The following is a 25,607-nucleotide window of genomic DNA, read 5'->3' on the forward strand; positions in this document are numbered from 1 at the left end:
GCCATCACACCCAGCTAAGTTTTGTATTTTTTTTCTGTAGAGACGGGGTTTCACCACGTTACCCAGGCTGATCTTAAACTCCTGGGTTCGAGCAATCTGGCGGCCTCTGCCTCCCAGCTGGGATTACAAATACAGACATGAGCCACGGCGCCCAACCTTGTCTTGTATTTTTAAAAAGAATATTTTTGGCAACACATGTAAAGCTAATGCCTTAGGACAGCTAGTTTTGGAGTCCTATTTTTAAAGAAAAATGTTTTTTTGAAGGCAGTAAAATAAAACCTTGAAATCTTGGTAATATTGTTCACAAATTCATGTGGTCTATCTTTGGATTAGAATCCAGAACTTGTTTTTTTTTTTTTTTAACCACCGATGAAGGGCTCTCTGTGCAAATATTTGGAACTCTTACTTGTTTAAACAAGTTTTAGGATGAACTTAAAAAAAAGTATGTGCAGGTAGGTTCTTTGTAGTATGACTCATTTATCTCTCAGAAGAGTTAAAAACTTTTAAGGATGAGTTATTTTTTTCAAGGGCACCTATTAATTTTGGTTTAGAAGTCAATATTCTTTTGATAAATTTGACCCAAATGAGTTGTTTTCTTTTTCTTTTTCTTTTTTTTTTTTAAAAAGCACATCACATCTGCCATCTTCTCTGCCACTGAAATGGGATTTAAAAATTGAACTTCATGGCTTGTTAATTTAATTCCTAACATGATTTGAAAATCTCTCAACCCCTAACACCCATATGTAGCAGTATTAAAAATTTCTTTGAGGCTAGGGATTTAAAAAAATTTGTATAAACTTGTTAGTAAGTACATCATTTTAAAATTATTTCTTTATACATTATAGAATTTTGCGTTTTCCCAAACTGTACTATATGAATTAAATTTAATTCAATTACCATTAATAAATTTATTTACCATGAACTTAACATAGACATTTATATTATTTTCAGTAAGGAAGAATGAGTTTGGTGGTTTCCTAAAATTGAGTTACAGAATGAATGAGGTGAATCTTACATACCATTTAGCCCAACAGATGGAAATAGAAATTTCTGAGATTAAAAAAAAAAATCTAAAATTATGTGGTGAATAAAATATATATATACATATATATAATCTGACTTAGAAAGGTTTGAATTACAGCTTTTAAAAAAATGCGTGTTTCCTGGCCGGGAGTGGTGGCTCACATCTGTAATCCCAGCACTTTGGGAGGCCAAGGTGGGTGGATCACTTGAGGTCAGGAGTTTGAGACCAGGCTGGCCAAAATTTGGTGAACCCCTGTCTCTACTAAAAATACAAAAATTAGCTTTGCGTGGTGGCGGTGTGCCTGTAATCCCAGCTACTTGGGAGGCTGAGGCAGAAGAATCACTTGAACCCAGGAGGTGGAGATTGGAATGAGCTGAGATTGTGCCACTGCACTCCAGCCTGGGCGACAGAGTGAGACTCCTTCTCAAAAAAAAAGAAGAAAAAGAAAAAAGCATGTTTCCTGAAGCAAGCTTTCCTGGCTGTCGTGCTGAAGAATCCAGTGCTACACATACAGCTGGTGTATGTCTTGACATCAGACTGACCCGATGGGTCAGAATCCTTTCTGCTGAACTTCCTCCCTGATTAAGTACAGCGAGTTCTGTGTGGATTCTTCATTGGGCTGAGACAAGCAAACTGACCTGCCAAGGTGGGTTCCCTATACCTTAGTTGGCCTGAGTGTCCCTCTGTCTTGTTTTGATGGACTGAGCCATTCACAAGGTATATACCTAGTTCCTTTTCTCGCCTTAGTCTGTTTCCAAAGGGAATTCTTGGCCACACCTAAGACTGAAGTTGGATTCTTACAGATGAAAGATAGAAGTAGACCCTGTTTTAAGGATCAGACATGGTCTTGAAAAGTTGTGTGTGTGATGAAATTTGGTTAATCAGATCACACTTCCCAATAGACAAATAATGATATAAAAGATTCTTTATTTCATTGTTCCAACACTTAAGCTTTTTATTTTTTCAGCCCTTTAAAGGATTAGATTTCTGTGCATTCCCCATTCCTATACAGTTGTTAATTTATTTACTAACATGCCATGCAAAGCATATAAGTGTTTTAGTGGATATCAGGAACATATGAGACAGGGCGCGGTGGCTCACGCCTGTAATCCTAACACTTTGGGAGGCCGAGGTGGGCAGATCATTTGAGGTCAGGAGTTTGAGACCAGCCTGACCAACATGGTGAAACCCTATCTCTACTAAAAATACAAAAAAAAATAGCTGGACGTGATGGCGCATGCCTGTAATCCCAGCTACTTGGGAGGCTGAGGCAGGAGAATCACTTGAACCTGGGAAGCAGAGGTTGCAGTGAGCCGAGATCGTGCCACTGCACTCCAGCCTGGGCGACAGAGCAAGACTCCATCTCGGAAAAAAAAAAAAAAGAAGAAGAACATATGGAAATCCTTTAGAAAAGCACGAAGAATTTATTTGGTATTATTAGCAGCATATGAAGTTAGCTGTTTTGTTTTTTTTTTAAGTTCAAATATGGGTAGGCAAGGAGAGGCAGGTAAGATGTCTTCTCTTTATAGGATGTCAACTGATCTCTAGAGAAATAGGAATGTCTTCTGAAACTAGGGGGAGGGAATTAAAAAATAGAGCAAACCCACCAACGTTTTAAGGCAATGTGTGGTTGCCTTACCTCCTTTATCCTGGATGTAATTCGTTTCTAACTGTGGTATAACTAACCAGTCTAGTTCTTGGGTAAAAAGAAATTGGCAAGTTTTATATTTTGTGGTCAAATGAATTTGGTCTCATAAATTCACTTTAAAAAATGTGTATGTACACTTTGGTGCGTTCATTCACAATTGTGTTTGTCCTCCCTGTCTCTGTTTTTAATACATTTTAATTCTAGAATAGTTTTAGATTTGCAGAAAAGTTACAAAATAGTACAAAGTTTGTGTATACCCTCACCCAGTTTCCCATGCCTCCGTCATTTTATTTTTTTTTAACAGCTGGGTTTTATGCTGTGTTGCCCAGGCTAGTCTTGAACTCCTGAGCTCAAGCAACCCTTTTGCCTTGGCCTCCCAAAGTGCTGGGATTACAGGCGTGCCCCATCCTTATCTTATAGCTCAGTTTGTGATCATTTTTACAGCGGCACACATTATTAAATCATTTAGGAAACTGTCTTTCCATTGTGCTAAGAGACAACTCTTTTCATTTATCTGCTTGGGACTGGCATTCTTTGACTGGAGCCAAACTGCTGAACAGAATTTCTTAATGTTTCAGAATAAAGGTATTCCTATATCCCTTCAATAAAGAAAATAAAAATAATTACACAGGACCTTCCTAATTTTTTAATTCATCCTAGGGTTCTAAGTGAGGTTGCTGGGTTTCTTAATGTTTTCCTTTGTCTCTTGAATTTCTTTATTCTGTTTTATAACAGGTACGTTTTGGAAGGTGTTCTAAGTCAGTTGGAATTCTGCACAAGTTAGGACAACAAATATGATCTTGCTTATATCTCAGCAGTATGAGAAACGGACCTCATTTCCTGTATAATTCGGAGTGGAAGACAGAGACTGGTTGCATTGGTGGTGGGTGGGGGCAGTCCTGGTTTTGAGAGCTGGATGGCTCTGGCACCACCTCCCCTGAGCCTGCCTGGAGGAGCCTGTGTCTTCTTCTGGGAGTAGTTCCCAGGGAGGTCTGGGCTCCTCACCCACATTCATCTAGTCCTGGCTTGTTGGGGAGCCTTGCCTGCAGGGAGGAACCCCAAATGGGTGGCCAAACAAGAAAGTGCTTTCCTATGGTGAGACAGTGCAGCCAGGTGCCACGGGAGAATTCCCACATTACTGTGATCTTATCCCATCTATGCATAATGCAACCATTGTTTGTCAAACATTTTTTTTTTAAACAGTGAAATTCTTTCTTTAAAACACACACACACAAATATCCAGTTGGTTAGACAGGTATCAGATAAAAGCAGGCTCAAGCTGGCCCTGGCTGAAGGTAGGAAGAGCCAACTCTTGTAGCACATCTGTGAGGACTTTTCACAGACGTTAAATAATCACTTGGTCTGCTTTAAATCTCTCTGAAACCAGACTACAGTAGGCTATGCTGTGGCATAATGTATCTTGGTAAATTTAAAAGCCAGACTTTGGTTATACCTTGCTTGAAGAGCAAATGAAACTCTGTCATCTCTTTCTTTAAGGTACGGACCATCTGCAACATTTTCCGCCAACACCACCGTTGTTTTAAGGTTTCTGCTAGGCGTCTTCCAGAAAAGTGCCTCATTTGAAATGTGCATTGAATGAGCTTCATTGTAGAGAAAAATAGGTATTCTAGGAACATCTTGGAAGGAGAATGGGTTTGTTTTGCAATAAAGATAATGTATTTAAATTTTCCGTCACTTTCTTCACACCATGATTTTTAAAAAAACGTTGTCTTTTACAGGAATTACAGAAAATATATATGTATGTTTTACAGACAGGGTCTCACTCTGTCACCTAGGCAAGAGTGCAGTGGTGTGATCATAGCTCATTGCAGCCTCCAACTCGTGGGCTCAAGTGATCCTCTCAGCTCAGCTGCCTGAGTAGCTAGAGCTACAGGCACGCATCACCATGTTTGGCTAATTTAAAAACAATCTGTTTTTTTTTGTAAGACAGGGTCTTGCTATGTTGCTCAGGCTGGTCTCCAGCTCCTGGACTTAATCAGTCCTCCTGCCTTGGCTTCCCAAAGCACTGGGATTACAGGCATGAACCACTGTGTCCGGCCAATACTTTTGTAGAGTAAGCTTTTTTCTCCTCTCCTACCTTTCCTTCAGCCAGACTTGCCAGTGAAATCTTCATGCTCTGTGTCTGACACCGTGAGGTCTTCCTGCAGAGGGACTTGTGGTGTTGGCGACTGTCATTAGGGACTGCTGTGGGATGAAGCAGGAGTGAAGCTGAAATAGCTCTGTGTCATTGTCATTGCCAGAAGTGTGTTTTTATAACTCAGAGAGATATATTTCTGGATTGGATCCTGGACCTGGGAGGGGAAAACTTGCTGTGAAGGACATTATTGGGCTGGTGAAATCTGAACAAGTTCTATAAATTAGAAAATCGTTTGTGTCAATTGTAAATTTTCTGATTTTGATCATTGTATTGTGGTTATATGTAAGTGAATGTTTTTATTCTTAGGAATGATATGCTGAGATATTTGGGGGTTAAAAAGCCGTGTTTATTCTCAAATGATTCAGAAAAAAATAATATGTATACATAGATAAATATATGCTGAAATATTTGGGGGTGGAAGGGCATGGTTATTCTCAAATGATTCAGAAAAAAATAATATATACACATAGATAAATACACACACATCTATGGAGAGGGGAGAAGGGGGATAAAGGAAACACAACAAAATATTAACAATTGGGATTCCAGGTAAAGGGTCTCACAAGAGTGGTTTTGTCCCGTTTTTGCAACTTTTGCAAGTTTGAAATTATTTCAGAATTGAAATAAGTTATTTGATGTCTGGTTTCTCTGTGTTTGCCTCCTTAGTCAAACCGGCACGATGTCCAGGCACCAGAACCAAAACACCATCCAGGAGCTGCTGCAGAACTGCTCCGACTGCTTGATGCGAGCAGAGCTCATCGTGCAGCCTGTAAGCTTTCTCTGTTCCCATCGCTTCTCCCAAAGCCTTGGCCACGCCCAGCTGTGCTCTGGTTAGCTTCTGCTGGCCGGGGCCTATTCACTGACCTCTCTCACGTAGTATTTAGAGATGCTCTTTTTCAGAACAGACTACGGAGAAATGTGTGTCTTCTTAACCTATTTGTAATGTTGGTTTAACAATGGGAACCAGCTTTCAAACGGTTCCCTGTCCCCCTCCCAACAAATGTTTACACTACAGATTGCCACCTTTTTGGAAATAAAGCAATTTATGATTTACATGACTTTTTGATACTTTCCCTTCTGAGAAACGCAACCTGGCATGTTTCTGTTCCTGGGTTGGGATGGATCTTCATGTGCACCATCAATTTAGTATGATTTTTTTTCAGGGAAAATGACTATATTGAGATAACAATTCTATCTGAGAAACAGAAAAATGGGGAAAAATAGGCAATGGAAAATTGAGGAGAAATGGTAACATTTGTGAGAACCTTGCGATGTTTCTTAAGATAACTGAGACATCCTAGGATCTCATCGAATCCGGATTAGAAGTCATGGAGTTCATGGTATTTGCTGTGTGAAGTCTTCATTTTAAAACACTAGCATTCACGTTTGCTCTGGGTTTGCTAAAAACAGAATAGAGAATGGTGGGGCCGTAACCATCTTTTCTATCCCTTTCCTGAGTTACTGAATTTTTTCAGCAAAGTCTCCCTAATGCTGACATTGGTATCAAGGTTACATCTGGAATCTGCCTCTTCACAAAGTACCCCTTTTAAATAGCCTATATTTGAAACAGATTTTAACCAAATGAATTTACAGGCTCTGCTTAGATAATATTTTCATGTTCTAATTTCTTAATTTAGATATTGTGTGGGTTCTAGTTCCGAGTTTCTTCATCCAATTAAAAAAAAATCACTTTAGTCCATGTTCAGATATATTAGGCGCTCAGCAAACTAGCTTGGCGCCAGTTCTAGTTGTTTCGAGTGTCTGATTTGAAACATACTCCTTGAAATGTTCCTCACAGTGGCCCGATTCCTTTACACAAAACAAAATAGCAGACACCAGTGACTTAATAGTGAACATACGCACACACCAGTCATTTGTAGTGACTATGGATACGTTTTACATGTCGCTCTGAAAATTTGCATGGCTTCATGTTCTCAGTTTATTTTTACTTATATGCATCAACGTGCAATAAAAACAGGTTAGGGAAATGGTGTCATATTTGCTAACATTTCTGTTTAGAGAAATGAGGTTCATTTGACTAAAGCCAAGTAAAAGCAGCAAATATAAAATTCCAGAGATAGATCAGTAGGTGGCACTGAAGCAGAGGAGGAAGCTTTCTGTTTTTGTTTTACTAAATACAAAACCCTTTTTAAATTTTGAAGTAGTTATAGACTCACAAGAAGTTGCAAAAATAGTACAGAGGGGTCTCTACCCAGCACCCAGCTTTGCCCAGAAGTGACATCTTATATGATTATAGTGCATCATCAAAACCAGGACATTGATTGGCCCAATACAGTTAACCAGGCAGAAGCCTTCTTTTTCAGAACCAAAATGTTGGCCAGGTGTGGTGGCTCATGCCTGTAATCCCAGCACTTTGGGAGGCTGAGGCGGGTGTATCACTTGAGGTCAGGAGTTCAAGACCAGCCTGGCCAACATGGTGAAACCCTGTCTCTATGAAAAATACAAACATTAGCCTGGCGTGGTGGCACATGCCTACAGTCCCAGCTACTCGGGAGCCTGAGGCAGGAGAATCGCTTGAACCCAGGAGGCAGAGGTTGCAGTGAGCTGAGATCGTGCCACTGCACTCCAGCCTGGGCAACAGAGCAAGGCTGTGACTCAGAAAAAAAAAAAAAAAAAAAAAAAAGAACTAAAACGTTATGTTCTCATAAGGTATAGGAAAAACTCTGTGGGTAAGAGGCCCCGTCTGGCATAACGGTACAGTGTCCTTATCACAGTGAAATTCCCATTAGATAAGAGTTGTGTGTAAATATGAAAGATCAGCATTTAACATATTGAAGCAAGGGGAAGGTTAGCATTCTGCAAATGTGACTTTAAAAGCCAAGTGCAAATTTAAAAGACAGTCCGCAAACTTTGGTTCATGAATCACCCTCTGTTTACCTTCTTATCTCAATAAGATAATTTTCACTGGGGAAACTTAAAGTTTTTGTCATGTTTACAGTGGAAGCTCTCGCTTCCATTAATGCACATGAAGGTTTTCTTCCTGGTAGTATGTGTTTTCCTTCATGTGAATGCTTTCTTTCAGGAATTGAAGTATGGAGATGGAATACAGCTGACTCGGAGTCGAGAATTGGATGAGTGTTTTGCCCAGGCCAATGACCAGATGGAAATCCTCGACAGCTTGATCAGAGAGATGCGGCAGATGGGCCAGCCCTGCGATGCCTACCAGAAAAGGTATTGTCCACAGAGCATGGATCAGGCAGTCCCCGTGAAAAAGAACACCACATACCCAGTTACACTCAATTCCATGACCCAGGTCTTCCTTTGAAGGCAGCACAAATGTTCCCAAGGAAAGGCTTGCTTACTTGGTATTTTGCAGCTTTATTATGTATCTCTAATACAAAGTGACCATTTCATTATGGATGTTAACTGTACCTCCCTTTAGAGGACAGAAAGGCCTTTGGCATGGCATTTGACTTTTTTTTTTTTGGAGACAGGGTCTCCTTTTTTTTTTTTTTTTGAGACGGGGTCTCGCTCTGTCACCCAGGCTGGAATGCAGTGGCACAAATGTGGCTCGCCGCAGCCTCAACCTCCTGGGCTCAAGCAATCCTCCCATTTCAGCCTATCAAGTAGCTGGGCTATAGGCATGTGCCACACCTGGCAAAGTAAAAAAAAATTTTTTTGGAGACAGGGTTTTGCCATGTTGCTTAGGCTGATCTCAAACTCCTAGGCTCAAGCAATCCTCCGTCTTGCGCTTTCCAAAGTGTGGGATTACAGGTGTGAGTCACTTAAGAGTCTAATATCAAGTCAGGCTTAGTTTAATAAATACAAAAATGAGACCCTTAGAGTTGGAAACAAAGACTATAAGGCAGAAAAATGTAATCTGAATTTGTTCTACTACTACTTGGGGCCCAGGGTACTAGGAAAACTCCCAGGACAAAATGCATGAGAAAATGAAAGTTGCTCCCAGGTCAGGCAAAGGCAGTGACCCTTTCTATGCTGTTTCGCGCTTTGAACCTCTTCCTAAGATTTAATTTTTTGTATGTGATTAAGACTTAAGTCCTTGGGTAAAGAAAAAAAAATCTTCAAATACCATAAAACATTTATAGCCTCTCTATTGACACAAAAGACTCAGAAAAGGGGAAATTTGTCCACAATGGGTTTTCATAGGCTGTTTTCCTGCAGTGGTTTAAAGGTTTTTTTCTTTTCAGGCTTCTTCAGCTCCAAGAGCAAATGCGAGCCCTTTATAAAGCCATCAGTGTCCCTCGAGTCCGCAGGGCCAGCTCCAAGGGTGGTGGAGGCTACACTTGTCAGAGTGGCTCTGGCTGGGATGAGTTCACCAAGCATGTCACCAGTGAATGTTTGGGGTGGATGAGGCAGCAAAGGGTAAGCAGCCTCTTGAACGGCCCAAACCTGTGCAGGCCAGACGTTCCAGCACGATGGGGTCAGAACCATGTGTTTGTGTGACAAAGAGTCTTCTAGACCTCAGGTGGCGGCAGCAGCTTGCTGTTTGCAGGACTTTCCTCCTATCCAATTTAAAAAGTGGTCTTCTATTTTGGAATGAATGAGATTTCAGTGTGGCTTGGGGAATCAGCCTTATTGCTTTATAGTCATCCTTTATCACACAGGTCATATTTAACATGTGTAATTTAGTTAGTAGACTTTGAACATCCAGTTCTTATATTGACCACCGGAAAAATCTGTTGTGGGAGTTTATGTGCTAAATAACTTCATTGTTCTATGTGAGTGGCAACTGACCTCATCCGTTTTACTCATAGGTACTTGAAAAAAAGCCCATTGTGGTGGTTCATTTAAAATGTTCACAGGTTGGAGGAGCTGGAAACAGTGAAACTAGCCATTCTGGTTTGGGCTCACTGGTTGCTTACCTTAGACTTTTGAAGTCTCAGTTATCTCACTGTGCAACTGTCACGTCACCAGTGTGGGAGTGAAGTAACATAATGTTGGAAGGATATGCCGATCCTTTCCCTAGAACTGGAGTTTCTGCAAAGTATTTTTCAAGACTAATGATTGTTGTGTTGTTTCATGTAGTCATTATGTCCTATAATGAACAGGTGGTGGTAGAAATACGCCACAATCATGTCGATGGGAATTTTATAATGAAAACCGACTCCCAACCCTTCCCTTGAGAACATGGATGTGTTAGAGTGATAAGTTGTGGAGAGATTGTTATGCAATGTAGATGTGGTTGTAAGAAAGCTTGGTTTGATTAGTTGTTAGACTAATTCAGCAGTGGTTCTAAAATTTCTCAACTCCTTTAAAATTTTTGTGTATTCTTTCCTAAGGAGTGAGGACTTCAGTGACTAAACATTCATTCATTCATTCATTCAGTTACCTTTTTCTCCCATTTATTATAAAGAATATAAGCTATTATAGAAGGTAAGGCTTAGAAAGAACAAAAGTCAGTTAAAATATCAGAAACCTAAATAAATACAAATCTATTTGTACGTTTTTCAAATTTTCTTCTAATCTTTGAGCACATTTCTTGAGGATTTTATATGTATTGGCACCCAAGGGTACAAAGATTATGGTCCCTAGTCCTGAAAATGAATGTTATTGAAGAAAACAAGATGCATACACTCAAATGCCAAATTTCTGTCTAGATCAGCTATAATACATTCTTGCTTAGTCGGGAATAGAGGGGAGGGTGGCCAGCTCCTCTGGAGTGGAGCAGTCAAAGGAAAACATGGCGGAGCTGATGGGGCTTAACTACATCTTAAGGATCCACAATGATGGGCAAAACAGCCTTCCAATTAAATTAGTTATGAAACGTCATATCTCCTAACGTTTTCTTAGTATGACAGTTATTAAAAAAGACAACCTGTAATTTGTCATTGTTTTGTATTTATGTTGGGTGTAGCTTAAGAATGTAGTAAATGCTCAATGTTTTTAAATTTTGGAAAAGTATTACCACATGAATTCAGCTTTTTTTTTTTTTTTTTTTTTTTTTTTTTGAGAGGGAGTCTCACTCTGTTGCCCAGGCTGGAGTGCAGTGGCATGATCTCGGCTCACTGCAACCTCAGTCTCCTGGGTTCAAGCAATTCTCCTGCTTCAGCCTCCCGAGTATCTGGGACTACAGGCGTGTGCCACCATGCCCGGCTAATTTTTTGTATTTTTAGTAGAGATGGGGGTTTCACCATATTGGTCAGGCTGATCTCGAACTCCTGACCTTGTGATCCGCTCGCCTTGGCCTCCCAAAGTATTGGGTTTAGAGGTGTGAGCCACTGTGCCCGGCCAGTTTTATGTCGTTTTCTAACAGAAGCAATTGATAAGCGATGCTTTCCAGATTAGGCAGGCAGCCCTCATGGTCGCAAACAAACTAAAAGCTGTTTGATTGCTTACTGCGGGTTCGCTCTGGGATTTGCTGTGGCTCCTTTCCTCTTATCCCTTGTTCCCCTGCATGCTTTACCTCGTTCCCAGGAGACTGAGCTGCAGGGCCCAGCTGATAAGGGAACTGTTGCCCCAGCAGCCAATCAGGAGGCAGGCATTCCTGAGCCAGGTTTTTGTTTTGCTTTCCGATTTGTGTTTGCTGATGGACAGGTCAGATACTATACACCCGGCTGGTAATGAGAGGCGTGAGCTGGAGCCTGGTCACATTGCTAATGTCCCACTGCATGCACCTGGCTGTCTCTGGTTTAAAGCCGAGACAGCTGTGGGAGAGAAGGGTCAAAGTCCCAGGTAACCTTCTGTTGTCTGACTCTGAAATGGCTCCCCTTTCTGAAGCCTTGCCAAGTGTATTAGAACATGGATGTGGCTTAGAACAATGTGTTTTATGTTCTTGCTGCAATCCCAGATTGGAATGTTTGCCCTTGGCATGTCCAAGAGATGACACAGGTGATTTGGAAATTTACATGTACTCATGCAAAAGAAGGGTGAGATAATGGACTTGCCCCAGTGTGAAACTGGTGGAACAATGTGTGTGATTCTTATTGTGAAACATTCTTAAATTTGAGGCTCAAATAATAAATTTAGTCAGATTTAATTTTTTAAAAAAGATAACAGGTCCACAATCCTAATATTGCCAACACTTATGGAAATAAATCCTTGAGTAGATATAGTGACTTCCCTTTGAAATGGGCCATAGGGAGTTTTGCATCCTAAAAGAGAAGGGTATTTCCTGGATTTCAAAAAGCCAATAATTACATCCATCAAGACAATATAAAGAAACAATGAAAGATGCTTTTAGGTCGACTATTTAGTTTGGGGAACAGTGTATGATTGCATTTATTTAATGATTTTTGATGCACATTTAAGAATGATTATTTTATAACATATCATACATATATATGCACACATATGTTCTGTGCACATGCTTGCCTGCCTGTGCACGGGTAGTTTTTTTTTTTTTTTTTTTTTTTTTTTTTTTTCAGAAGACATGATCTTGGTTTTCAGGTTCCCATTTCTAAATTTCCTCCTCTGCCCATCTTAAGCTGGGGTCAAGCAAGTTGAGAGAAGTATTTGGCAATCCTGCATTAGCCATTTGGGAATCTTTAAAAAATATTCTGGCTTCAAAAATACTCCATATTTACATCTTTGGTTCTATCTGAAGTAAAGCCGTGATGCTATACATAAGTGAAACAGGTGCAAAGGTGCAAAAACAAAGGGTGCCTCTCTGTGTTTCTGTCGCAGGCGGAGATGGACATGGTGGCCTGGGGAGTAGACCTCGCCTCAGTGGAGCAGCACATCAACAGCCACCGGAGCATCCACAACTCCATCGGCGACTATCGCTGGCAGCTGGACAAAATTAAAGCCGACCTGGTACTTTTCTGTGTTTCGTTTTAGAGTCTTCAAAATATCTACCGAAGGATCGTGTAATTACTCGATCCCAGAGAGTTTCTTCTGAAACATTGCTATTATTTCTTTCCCAAAAGACTGGAAATTTTTAGAAATCCCACTTCTTAAATGGGGAAGTGGAATCAGTAGCCCTATTAGAGATTATGTTAACACTTGAGGAGGAGTTAAACCAGAGACTGAGGGTGTGCAAACACTCATTTGCAGTTTGTGAATAAGTCTCTTTAGGGGTGGCAGTTTGTTTCTGCAGTAAGTAGAACATCTTTTTGAATAGAGGAATGCAACAATCATATACAGTGGTTTGTGTCATTGGTGAATCCTTTCTTAGGTGGTAATTAAAACATTATTTCTCCTGAGCAAAGCCCTATCTCATCCCGACACCCACTCCCGTGCTGAAAAAAGTCAGACTTGAAACTGGGTTGAGAATTACAGCATAAAATCGTAACTGATCTTAAGTGCTTAGTTTCCCCCAGGTCTCTACCCTTGTAAGTCACTAAACTTTTTTTTTTACCTGAGACCAAAACTTCTCATCCTCATTTCTTCTTCTGGCTTTTTGAGGGCTTACTTTTGTCCACCTGAGCACCTGACCAACTTTCTCCTTCATTTCTCTAAGACCTAGGGAACCCTAAACGATGTCTTTAAACTTTAAGACAATTTTCTAACAAGTGAGTCTTTAAGTGACCCTGATCTGGGCTTTCCTTTGTGGAGATGGTGCTGCCAGGCCAGCAAGGGTTTGCTTTCCAACCGCCTAGGAAAAAGTCCCCATGGGTGAAATATTTCATAGAGCTAGTACTTCTTTCTTTCTATGGAGGGATCTGAGGCCGGTATCTGATGAAAAGGAGGCTTAGAAGGGCCACTCTTTTCTATACAATCCACAAGGGGATTTGTATCTACCTGCTTTTTGTTGTCTTCTAGCGTGAGAAATCTGCGATCTACCAGTTGGAGGAGGAGTATGAAAACCTGCTGGTAAGCTGATTTATTTCTCAAGTGCATAGACTTTCTGTTGTTTCCAATTCAATTCAGTTTGAGAAATACCAAGCACATCCTGGCGGGGAGGCGCCTGCTCATCGATGCTGATGTTGTTGCTGCTGCCGAGTTTCCTTTAGAAGTGAATTTTAAAAGTTGTTTTCTTTTCTTTTTTTCTGTTAAGTAGAGACAGGGTTTCACCATGTTCACCATGTTAGCCAGGGTGGTCTCAGACTCCTGCCCTCAAGTGATCTGCCCGCCTCGGCCTTCCAAAGTGCTGGGATTACAGGTGTGAGCCACTGCGCCCAGCCTAAAAGTTGTTTTCAGAAGTCAGTGCCTACTGCTGTTCTGTTTTCAAGTTGTGTCACATAAATGGCACTTGTTAAATACTTGCAGTTGAAGCAAGAAAACGTTGCCACTTGTGAATTGTCTTTTTTATGAAGTGTAAGCAAAAATAAAAGTTATTTTTCTCATGTCAGTTACTTGATTCATAAGAGGAGAGATTTCCATTCTTCTGCCTATTTGTGTCATCGTATCTTTTTAATGTTTCCTTATTGACAGTGATACTTTTTAAATAATGTCACTCGTGGTGACACAGTGATTTTCCTATTGGGCTGGGGTGTGACTTATGGCACTTTGAATTTTTGGGGAGAAGGCAGGAAAAGCTTGATTTCTCTAAGAGTCCATTTTCCCCCTTATAGTCCAAAACTAATTATTGATGGGTACAAAAATACAGTTAGATGGAATAAGTTCTAATATTTGATAGTACAATATGGATATTATAGTTAATGATAATTTATTGTATATTTCAAAATAGCTGGAAGAAAATATTTGTAATGTTCCCAACACAGAGAAAAGATAAATGTTCGAGGTGATGGATATCCCAGTTATCCTGATTTGATCATTATACATTGTATACATGTGTCCAGATATCATGTGTACCCCCAAATATGTACAACTATATCAGTAAAAAATACCAAAAAAAATACCTTATTTCGAAGAATAAAAAAAATTTAAGGCCAGGCGCGGTGGCTCACGCCCATAATTCCAGCACTTTGGGAGGCCGAGGCGGGTGGATCATCTGAGGTTGGGGGTTCGAGACCAGCCTGGCCAACTGGTGAAACCCCATCTCTACTAAAAATACAAAAATTAGCTGGACGTGGTGGTGCATGTCTGTAATCCCAGCTACTCGGGAAGCTGAGGCAGGAGAATCGTTCAAACCCTGGAGGGGGCAGTGAACCGAGATCGCTCGTGCCACTGTACTCCAGCCTAGGAGACAAAGCAACACTCTGTCTCAAAAAAAGAAGAAAAAGTTACTGCCTTCTCGTTCATTGCAAATTTGGATGGGTCTTTTCCCATACCAGGTGGTCAGTGAATGCACAAGGTTAACATTTTTCCTATCCGTGTGATTTTTTTTTTTTTTTAAGGGACCACGGGGTTAATCTTTAAACCTGCAGAGAAGACCAGTCACTGCATATTGTTATTTTAATGCTGCCTTTGAACTTCCTGTGCAGAAAGCATCCTTTGAGAGGATGGATCACCTGCGACAGCTGCAGAACATCATCCAGGCCACGTCCCGGGAGATCATGTGGATCAATGACTGCGAGGAGGAGGAGCTGCTGTACGACTGGAGCGACAGGAACACCAACATCGCCCAGAAACAGGAGGCCTTCTCCGTAAGCTCACCCCACGCGGCTGTACACGCTTGTCTTGAGCCTGTTGCCTTGAAGAGCTGGGGGCTCAGGGAATGAATGGTCTATTAATAATTTAATCGCCAGGCGCGGTGGCTCACGCCTGTAATCCCAGCACTTTGGGAGGCCGAGGCGGGCAGATCACGAGGTCAGGAGATCGAGACCATCCTGGCTAACACGGTGAAACCCCGTCTCTACTAAAAATACAAAAAATTAGCTGGGCGAGGTGGCGGGCGCCTGTAGTCCCAGCTACGCCAGAGGCTGAGGCAGGAGAATGGCGCGAACCCCGGGGGGCGGAGCCTGCAGTGAGCCGAGATTGCGCCACTGCACTCCAGCCTGGGTGAAAGAGCGAGACTCCGTCTCAAAAAATAATAATAATAATAATAATTTAATCAGCCACTTGCAATTCAGCCTCCTTTGAAATGGTCATGAAAAATCCTTCCTTCCTGAAAATTTCTCCGTGTGGAGGCCATTATCCTTAGCAAACTTATGCAGGAACAGAAAACCAAATACTATATGTTCTCACTTAAGAGTGGGAACTAAATGATGAGAACACATGGATACGTCGAGGGCAACAACACACACTGGGGCCTTTTGGAGGGCAGAGGGTTGAGGTGGAAGGAGGGAGAGGATCAGGCAAGATAACTAATGGGTACTAGGCTTAATCCGTAGGTGATGAAATAACCTGTACAACAAATCCCTATGATACAAGTTTACCTATGTAACAAACCTGCACATGTATCCCTGAACTTAAAAAGAAAAAGAGGGGCAATACCTTGTTTAATATCCCAGAAGACCGTAGTTTGTTTAAAGAGGGTAAGAACTGGTACGTTCAGATAACCCAGGGTGTGTGGTGGCACTGCAGGAGGGTGGGTGGAAGCCTGGGATTAGAAAACTTCAGGATGATTGTAGCTCTTCTTTCCTCCTGTGTCATCTTGAGTAAGCCTCCGCCACATCCTCTCCTGTAGCAAACATCCTTTTCAGCCTTAAAAATGCTGTGATTCTTGAGGAAAACAGCATGATTCTTTGGCATTGTTCATTTCCAAAATGCAGTTTTGTATTTCACTTTAAAAAAGTACTGTGGGGGTGATGGACATTTGATGATGACTTGATGCAAAGGATTTCTTATTTCTTCATTCACAGATACGCATGAGTCAACTAGAAGTTAAAGAAAAAGAGCTCAATAAGCTGAAACAAGAAAGTGACCAACTTGTCCTCAATCAGCATCCAGCTTCAGACAAAATTGAGGTAGGTTTCATGAGGTTTATATTTTTGTTAGAAAAAAAAAAACTTTTCATAAAGTAAGACTAACCAAATGAGTAATTCTTATACAACTTAAAGCCATGCCAACTTTATTTTCTATTTTGGGATCAATACCCTATGCCAGGGGTTGGCAAACTCTTTCAGGAAAGGACCAGACAATCAGTATTTTAGACTTTCAGGCCGTTTGGTCTCTGTTACAATTACTTAACTCTGCTATTATAGTGCAGAAGGAGGCATAGACACTGTGTAAATGAATGAGTGTGGCTGTATTCCAATAAAACTTTATTTACAAATACAAGTGGGCCAGATGTGGCCCTTGAGCTATAGTTTGCTGACCGCTGCCCTAGACTGCCATCTTTGGGCCACCCTCAAGGCTGACATTAGCTGGTACCACTGGTATGGCCACACTGCTTGTTAAAAAACACAGAAACTTCCATATCAGTTGGTAAGAATCCCTGTCTTGAGCCCCCTAAGCCCTTTGCTTGGATGCCTCGAACCTCCCCATGATTCAGCAATCCTCCAGGAACAAGGCTTGGTGTGGCAAAGGGACGCCACTCCAGTGCTAGCCCCAGCTATGGTTCTGATTGGTCCGTATCTCTGCTATTTGGGCGATACATATTTTGACTAAGACTCCTCATGGTGTCTATTTGTGAAAGCTGATTTTAAAATTTAGTTTAGTTTTGACCATACCAAGAGATATATGGTGAGAAATTCTCCTTCCAACTTTTAGAAAAATATCTGCTTGACTTAGAATGAGATAAAAACTGCTTACTAGCTTTCATGCAGGTTCACATATCTCTTGGTGTTCATGCATCTGTACAACTGAGCTAGGCTAAGACAGCTGACATTTTCTTGTTTCAGGCCTATATGGACACTCTGCAGACGCAGTGGAGTTGGATTCTTCAGATCACCAAGTGCATTGATGTTCATCTGAAAGAAAATGCTGCCTACTTTCAGGTTTTTATATTTAGTGATAATTTCGTTGTTATTTAGGTCTTAATACCTAATCTTTTGAGTGTGTTTTATAAAGCACTGAAAATAATCTTCAAAATGTTGCATAAATCCTCTTCATTGATTTTGAGTGCAGAGGAGCATAGATTTGTAACCTTGCCATCAGTCCCACAAATAGTTTCCCGCTGTCACATACCTAAATACTTTCTGCTCGAATTTTTTCCTTTAGCCACCTGTCAAAGAGAGGCTTAGGGATGACAGTCCTTGAAACAGAACTACTAGATGAAATTGCTTATTGAGTTGCTGTTCATTCACTGATCACTCTCATCCTTCACAGTTTTTTGAAGAGGCGCAGTCGACTGAAGCATACCTGAAGGGGCTTCAGGATTCCATCAGGAAGAAGTACCCCTGCGACAAGAACATGCCCCTGCAGCACCTGCTGGAACAGATCAAGGAGCTGGAGGTATCGTCTCAGACCCAGAACCTCAGCAGCTGTGCCTGGTCAGGGAGATAAAACACACGCCTTGGATGCAGCTGGCTCTGACTAGTATTATTGTACAATGCATGCCCACAGCCAAGCAAGCATTTTCTTCAGCTTCCAGTGGCTTTTCTGAAAACTAACTTCTTTACATGCCCAGCTACTCTTGACAGTTACTTTTGCTTCAGTCTGGGCAATTTGTTGAAAATAAGAACAGAGAGAACATTACTTCACATACAATTCCTTTGGGAACGCATACTTCAAATTTTATCAACATAGCCCTTTCACACAAGGATGTTCTTCCCTGCCCACTTAATTCCTGCCTGTGTAGCTTCTGGAGAGTGTTATCATGAAAGGTTCTCATGTTTCCTGCTGACGAATTTGTGATTTTTTACAGTTAATGCAACTGCAGTGATACTCATTGTGTCATGTAGCTACATAAATGCAGTTTGAAAATCTCCTGTAAAACTCACAGGATATCTATGTTAAAGTATGATTTTATTCACAATTGCAGAAAGAACGAGAGAAAATCCTTGAATACAAGCGTCAGGTGCAGAACTTGGTAAACAAGTCTAAGAAGATTGTACAGCTGAAGCCTCGTAACCCAGACTACAGAAGCAATAAACCCATTATTCTCAGAGCTCTCTGTGACTACAAACAAGACCAGGTGTGTACTCATTTAGAGTGATACAAAAATTTTCCCTGTCTTTACACACAAATTTTTGTCCATCAAGAAAGCAACATTTAATCTAGAGTTCAATAATCACCATAGTCAATGCCTTTGATCTATGAAAGCAGCAGCTATGGAACAAAAGCAGCAGCTCTGTTCTGATTCATATGGTAGTTGTCAATAATAAGGACAATAGTTATTTTTAGAACTTTGAAAAATTCGTAAGGCTTAATACTTCTAGTATGTAAAACTTGTCTGTGATCACTCTCATCTTTAAATTTCTGATAAAAGAAATGAGAAATGATGCTTTTATGTTGCATATAAAGTGAATGTCACTCACTATGGGTGACACAGTGAGACCAAATAAATAAATAAAATGTAGCTCACTTCATGTATACCTTTTAGGCTCACATGTATTATTTAAAGCATCAGTATCGTTGGGTTGTATGATGATCAGCTTCATTTGAGGGGAAAAAAGTAAGGTAAAAGCTTTAATAATTTGCATGTATTCATCTCTGTTTCTATCTTTGAGAAAAAAAAAATAAAAACACATACTCGTGAATAAGGCCAAACCCTGGGGCTGCTTGCCTTACAGAAAATCGTGCATAAGGGGGATGAGTGTATCCTGAAGGACAACAATGAGCGCAGCAAGTGGTACGTGACGGGCCCGGGAGGTGTTGACATGCTCGTTCCCTCCGTGGGGCTGATCATCCCTCCTCCGAACCCACTGGCCGTGGACCTCTCTTGCAAGTAAGTCATCCACGTTCCCAAAGCCACGCATGCACGCATGAATGCGAGGGCAGAGGAAGAGGGCAGGTGCTTATACCTGAAGCTTAGACACATGATGCCTTGCCATAATAACCACCTTTAAAAAAAGGAACCTTGTGAAGGTCACCTTCACTTTGTCTTACAATTTTATGTTGAATAGACAGTCGTTATTGAAGGATAAAAGGGAATATCCGGCCGGGTGTGGTGGCTTAACGCCTGTAATCCCAGCACTTGGGGAGACCGAGGTAGGTGGATCACCTGAGGTCAGGAGTTTGAGACCAGCCTGACCAACATGGAGAAACCCTATCTCTACTAAAAATATGAAATTAGCCAGGTGTGGTGGCACATGCCTGTAAGCCCAACTACTCAGGAGGTTGAGGCAGAAGAATTGCTTGAACCCAGGAGGGGGAGGTTGCAGTGAGCTGAGATCGTGCCATTGCACTGCAGCCTGGGCAACAAGTGCAAAACTCCATCTCAAAAAAAAAAAAAAAAAAAAAAAGGAATGTCCGACTGTAGGGGGGTCAGAGTGAATAATACTAGTCATGCACTTCAAAGGCATCATTTTAAGGTTCTCCTTTTCTTAGAAAATTAGTCGTTTTACATGTAGCCACAAACATAAAATGCCTTTAATACCAATATTCACTCATTGTAGGAAGAACATTCATTTAACAGATTGTCCATGGCAGATTCCTTTAAACCATTTAGTATGGAAATCTTCAACCACACACAGAATAGAGAGAGTAGTGTAGTAAGCTGCCGTATGCTCATGACCAAGCTTTGGGTCACTGGCATCCAATGCACCTTGCCATCCTGCCTTAGACCTCTGTCAATTACAAAGTTGCCGAAAAACAAGACAACAACAAAAAGTTGTAGCATATTTGTCAGCCAATAATGTAGATAATTCAGAATGTACTTTTGGGGAGTAAATGAATCCAAATCCATGGACTGTTTTCAAAGTTATACCTCTACCTGTTACTTTATCAGTGACTGTTGTAGGTGTTTGTGCAGTGGTGTGAGCGTGTCCAGGTTTCCCATTTGGGATGAAGTGTGAGAGCCTGCCTCTAGCATGTTTTCCCTTTGTGCCTCTTAGGATTGAGCAGTACTACGAAGCCATCTTAGCTCTGTGGAACCAGCTTTACATCAACATGAAGAGCCTGGTGTCCTGGCACTACTGCATGATTGACATAGAGAAGATCAGGGCCATGACGATCGCCAAGGTATGTCCTCAGGGCCACTTAGGCTGCCTGGAGGGAGGGCCGTGCTGCCCCCCGCAGTGCCTGTGTCCAACAGTTCAACCTTCTTGCTGTGTAGCGGTGCTTTTGTGTCTCGTCAAGCCAGTCAGCTCAGCCCTCCTTAGAGGTTCTGGTCTGTCCAATAGAGAATGGGAAGGATTAGCATATGGCTGATTATGAGAGAAAGAAGCAATACTAATTCAGGTGGCCTGACAAGCAAGCCAGAGGTGCCTGTGGAAAAGCCACGCACTCCTGTAAGATTCTGGACCCTATGCTCCTTTGATGTAATGGAAAGTTAGGTCATAAAGGATTAACTGGGTATCACAGAAGTAAAAGGTGGGATAGAATTCTTGGAAGAGCACCCAAAGTGTTAGTTACTCTAAATCAGATCGTGGTCTGAAGAATCCTAGCAGGGGAGGGAGATCCTTTAGCAGTGACAGGGATGGAAGTGAGGAGAGGGGCACAGAAAGTACCTTTTTGGGTCCCCCGAGCCCTTTTTCTCTTTTTAGTTGGAGCAGCTTTGCTGGGCTCTGCTTTACATTTAGGGCTTCTGAATAATATTTCATTTGAAGAAAAATATTCTGTAGGCAAAAAAAAAAAAAAAAATTAGCAACCCATTCCTGGGGTTCTTGGGAACAATGTCTAAACCCTAAAAGACCTTTTATATCTTAATGAGCCTGTGATGAGTGTTGCTTTGAGTCCCATCTAGTGGGTGGCATTTTTTGGCCAACTCTTCTTGATTGCATTGTGGGGCAGTCATAAATCCCAAATCACTTCTGCCTGTTTCCTTTCAGCTGAAAACAATGCGGCAGGAAGATTACACGAAGACGATAGCCGACCTTGAGTTACATTACCAAGAGTTCATCAGAAATAGCCAAGGCTCAGAGATGTTTGGAGATGATGACAAGCGGAAAATACAGTCTCAGTTCACCGATGCCCAGAAGCATTACCAGACCCTGGTCATTCAGCTCCCTGGCTATCCCCAGCACCAGACAGGTCAGCTTGGAACATCTTTCTCTTTATATCAACCATCCATTTTAAAAAGAAAGGAGTTTGCATGAAACTGGTTTCAGAACCATTTCTCTGAATGCTATATAGCCAGTGTTCTTCATGCACTAAATTTTCAGAATTGAATCTGAAATTCAAAGGAAGAAGGTATACTTTTAGATAGTATGGATGTTTTTTGAGGCCTAGCACCTTGATACCTAGGTATTCTCTGATTTTTGTGGCCCTAACTTCTTTTTACAGTGACCACAACTGAAATCACTCATCATGGAACCTGCCAAGATGTCAACCATAATAAAGTAATTGAAACCAACAGAGAAAATGACAAGCAAGAAACATGGATGCTGATGGAGCTGCAGAAGATTCGCAGGCAGATAGAACACTGCGAGGGCAGGATGACTCTCAAAAACCTCCCTCTAGCAGACCAGGGGTCTTCACACCACATCACAGTGAAAATTAATGAGCTTAAGGTAGGTATCTGCTAGTATTTTGCCTGATTTCCCTGTATATTTTTATTACCTGCAAATGAATAAAAAAAATCCTGGTTTAAATGTTTGTAAGCAAAAATATTAATTTTCAAGAAAACAGGCTTCTGGCAGGATTTCCTTATGTCTTATGTTTCCAAATTTGTAGACGGTTATCAGGCTGGGGGTTAAACTGTTCATTTGTGTGTTGTTGAATCAGGCTACAGTCCATCTCAAAAGTTTTCACAAGCATTAATTTGGCTTCTTCTAGAGAACAGCCTATGATATGGATTAGACAGGGGGAATGATCTTTATTTGTAGACACGACACTGACATGAAGAGATTTGGTTGGTGAGATACGATCTCAAAGCCATAGACAGAGTGTGACTATGGCCCAGGTGTGTCAGCTTCTAACTCAGTGATGTTTTCTGCTCAACCAAGCCTGGGCACACTGCATTGGAAGGCCAAAATACAGATATTCTAAGAGGATCACATTTACAGTGTTAATGAGGCCATACTCAAGAAAGACATAGAAGGTCAACTCCTCGCTCTTTCTTGAATCCTTTACTTTTAGTGGACTTTCTAAGGGCAAAAATGATCATAAGATTGACACAGCTACAATGCAGAGTCCTAACCTCTGTGTGATCAGTATGCCAAAACTGTGGAATGTAGTTGTGTTGCTTAATGACAGGGGTACATTCTAAGAAATGCATGGTTAGGCGATTTTGTCATGCAAGCGTCATAGAGCATACTTACACAAACCTAGATGGTATAGCCTACTATACACCTAGGCTACAAACCTGTACGGCATGTTACTGTACTAAATACTGTAGGCAATTGTGACACAATGGTATTTGTGTATCTAAATATATCTAAACGTCGAAAAGATACAATAAAAATATATTATTATAATCTTATGGGGGCTGGATGCAGTGGCACATGCCTGTAATCCCAGCTACTTGCTTGAGCTCAGGAGTTGGAGGCTGCAGGGAGCTATGATTGTACCACTGTACTCCAGTCTGGGCAAGACAGCAAGACCCTTCTCTTTAAAAAAAAATGTGTGTGTGTGTATGCGTGTGTGTGTGTGTGTTTATATGTATGTATATATGTGTGTGTGTGTATATCTTAAGGGACCACCATTGTGTATGCAGTTCATCATTGACCAAAGCATCATTATTAGACACATGACTATACACACACACAGTGGAGTACTATTTACCTTTAAAAAAGAAAGAGATCCTGGGGCCAGGTGCAGTGGCTCACGCCTGTAATCCCAGCACTTTGGGAGGCCGAGGTGGGTGGATCACAAGGTCAGGAGTTCAAGACCAGCATGACCAACATGGTGAAACCCCATCTCTACTAAAAATACAAAAATTAGCCGGGTGTGGTGGCATGTGCCTGTAATCTCAGCTACTCAGGAGGCTGAGGCAGGAGAATCGCTTGAACCCAGGAGGTGGAGGTTGCAGTGAACCAAGATCACACCATTGCACTCCAGCCTGGGTGACAGAGCGAGAAATCTGTCTCAAAAAAAAAAAGAGATCTTGCCATTTGCGAAAGCATGGATGAACGTGGAGGACATTATGCTAAGTGAAATACACCAGACACAAATACTGCTTGATTTCACTTATGTGTAAATTCTAAGAAAAAAGTTGAATGCATGGAAACAGAGAGTAGGATGGTGGTTACCAGGGGTGGGGAGGGAGGAGGAAATGGGCAGATGTAAAGGATACAAACTTGCATTTGTGTGGGATGAATAAATCTAGAGATCTAAATTCAGCGGAAGACTACAGGTAGTAATCTTATAGTGTATATTGAAATTTTGCTGAGAGTAGATTTTAGGTGCTCTTACCACACATACAAAAAAAGATAAGGGCTGGGCGCGGTGGCTCACGCCTGTAATGCCAGCACTTTGGGAGGCCGAGGTGGGCGGATCACCTGAGGTCAGGAGTTCGAGACCAGCCTCAACATGGAGAAACCCCGTCTCTACTAAAAATACAAAATTAGCCGGGCGTGGTGGCGCATGCCTGTAATCCCAGCTACTCGGGAGGCTGAGGTAGGAGAATTGCTTGAACCTGGGAGGCGGAGGTTGCGGTGAGCCGAGATCGCGCCATTGCACTCCAGCCTGGGCAACAACAGCGAAACTCCGTCTCCAAAAAAAAAAAAAAAAAAAAAGATAACCATGGAAGTTGACTGATATGTTAATTTACTTTCCTGATGTAATTATTTCACTGTGTCTATGTGTATTAAAACAGCATATTGTATACCTTAAATATATACGGTAGTAAAAAGAATCAGCTAAATCAAAAGAGCTTTCCTTCATTTTTGGCAGAGTGTGCAGAATGATTCGCAAGCGATTGCCGAGGTTCTCAACCAGCTTAAAGATATGCTTGCCAGCTTCAGAGGGTCTGAAAAGTACTGCTATTTACAGAATGAAGTGTTTGGACTATTTCAGAAACTGGAAAATATCAATGGTGTTACAGATGGCTACTTAAATAGGTAAACTCAGCTAACACTAACCTCATATTTTCCTTTTCTCAAGGTTCTTTTGGTCAGACTTCATTTGCTTCAGATGCTTGCCTTACAGTTTCTCTGTTACTAGAGATTTACTTACATCCTTCTGTGGTTTGGAGAGCATGTTAATTCCGCTAGCCTCGCTTGTTAATTCCACTATTCTGAACTGTAATGTTATCTTAGAACTGAGTTATGCTCTAAGGGCCAGAACTTGAGAATTCTTCAGTGAATACAAAATGTTGGTCTGAATCACAATAGATAAAAAATAGACAAAATAAATTTTTATCTGCTTTGACATTGTTCTCTTTCATTACTAGCTGTGAGAGGCAAATCTTCACAGACTAATTATGTCACTGGCAATTTTATCTGCTTCTTTTGCTCTTTCCAGCTTATGCACAGTAAGGGCACTGCTCCAGGCTATTCTCCAAACAGAAGACATGTTGAAGGTTTATGAAGCCAGGCTCACTGAGGAGGAAACTGTCTGCCTGGACCTGGATAAAGTGGAAGCTTACCGCTGTGGACTGAAGGTAACTTGAAAGCTTGTAACAGTGGCCCAATCTACAGGAACTAATTCAGAACTGAGCTCCCAATTATAAAGCCTCACTAGGTTTTCATGAGTTTTGAGGATTATTGGGTTTCAGTGGCCACACAGGTTGACATCAGTTGTCATCTCTGTAACTCTGTTTTCCAGAGTGTGTTAGCAGCAACTATATAAGAAAGTAATTCGTGATGGGATTAGTTTGGGGAATGCTGAGTTAAACTGGTTTCTTTACTGTGGGACTTCTTAGAAACTTTAATATGTTCATATACTTTATTATTATAACAGGATAGCACAAGGAACTAGATTATTGGAACAAATACTGGGAAATGCAATTCAGTAAATATATTTCCCTGGATTGACTGTTAGCACTTTAAATTACGAATATTCTAAAGTGTTTTATAAACTTTGCCCCCTGATTTGGTGACTTGTAGTGTAGCATACAATGGGAGAAGGGATTAATTTGCAATCTT

The 25,607-nt window shown here is 41.2% G+C and overlaps 1 protein-coding gene across 3 annotated transcripts in view; it reads left to right on the forward strand.

The window, feature by feature from the left end:
- DSP (desmoplakin) overlaps positions 1-25,607 on the forward strand; it is a 45,489-nt gene that overhangs the window by 8,587 nt on the left and 11,295 nt on the right. For all 3 annotated transcript variants that reach the window (XM_030817271.1, XM_030817269.1, XM_030817270.1), the window contains exons 2-17: positions 5,497-5,599; positions 7,874-8,022; positions 9,000-9,174; positions 12,436-12,564; positions 13,513-13,563; positions 15,078-15,239; positions 16,398-16,502; positions 17,379-17,474; positions 17,806-17,931; positions 18,461-18,613; positions 19,212-19,366; positions 20,475-20,601; positions 21,411-21,612; positions 21,865-22,091; positions 24,415-24,581; positions 24,985-25,123. In XM_030817271.1, coding sequence (XP_030673131.1) covers positions 5,497-5,599; positions 7,874-8,022; positions 9,000-9,174; positions 12,436-12,564; positions 13,513-13,563; positions 15,078-15,239; positions 16,398-16,502; positions 17,379-17,474; positions 17,806-17,931; positions 18,461-18,613; positions 19,212-19,366; positions 20,475-20,601; positions 21,411-21,612; positions 21,865-22,091; positions 24,415-24,581; positions 24,985-25,123 — 2,266 coding nt within the window. The remainder of the gene's footprint in view (positions 1-5,496; positions 5,600-7,873; positions 8,023-8,999; positions 9,175-12,435; positions 12,565-13,512; positions 13,564-15,077; positions 15,240-16,397; positions 16,503-17,378; positions 17,475-17,805; positions 17,932-18,460; positions 18,614-19,211; positions 19,367-20,474; positions 20,602-21,410; positions 21,613-21,864; positions 22,092-24,414; positions 24,582-24,984; positions 25,124-25,607) is intronic.

Source organism: Nomascus leucogenys, chromosome 8 (genome assembly GCF_006542625.1).
Source record: "Nomascus leucogenys isolate Asia chromosome 8, Asia_NLE_v1, whole genome shotgun sequence".
NCBI classification, from domain to species: Eukaryota; Metazoa; Chordata; class Mammalia; order Primates; family Hylobatidae; genus Nomascus; species Nomascus leucogenys.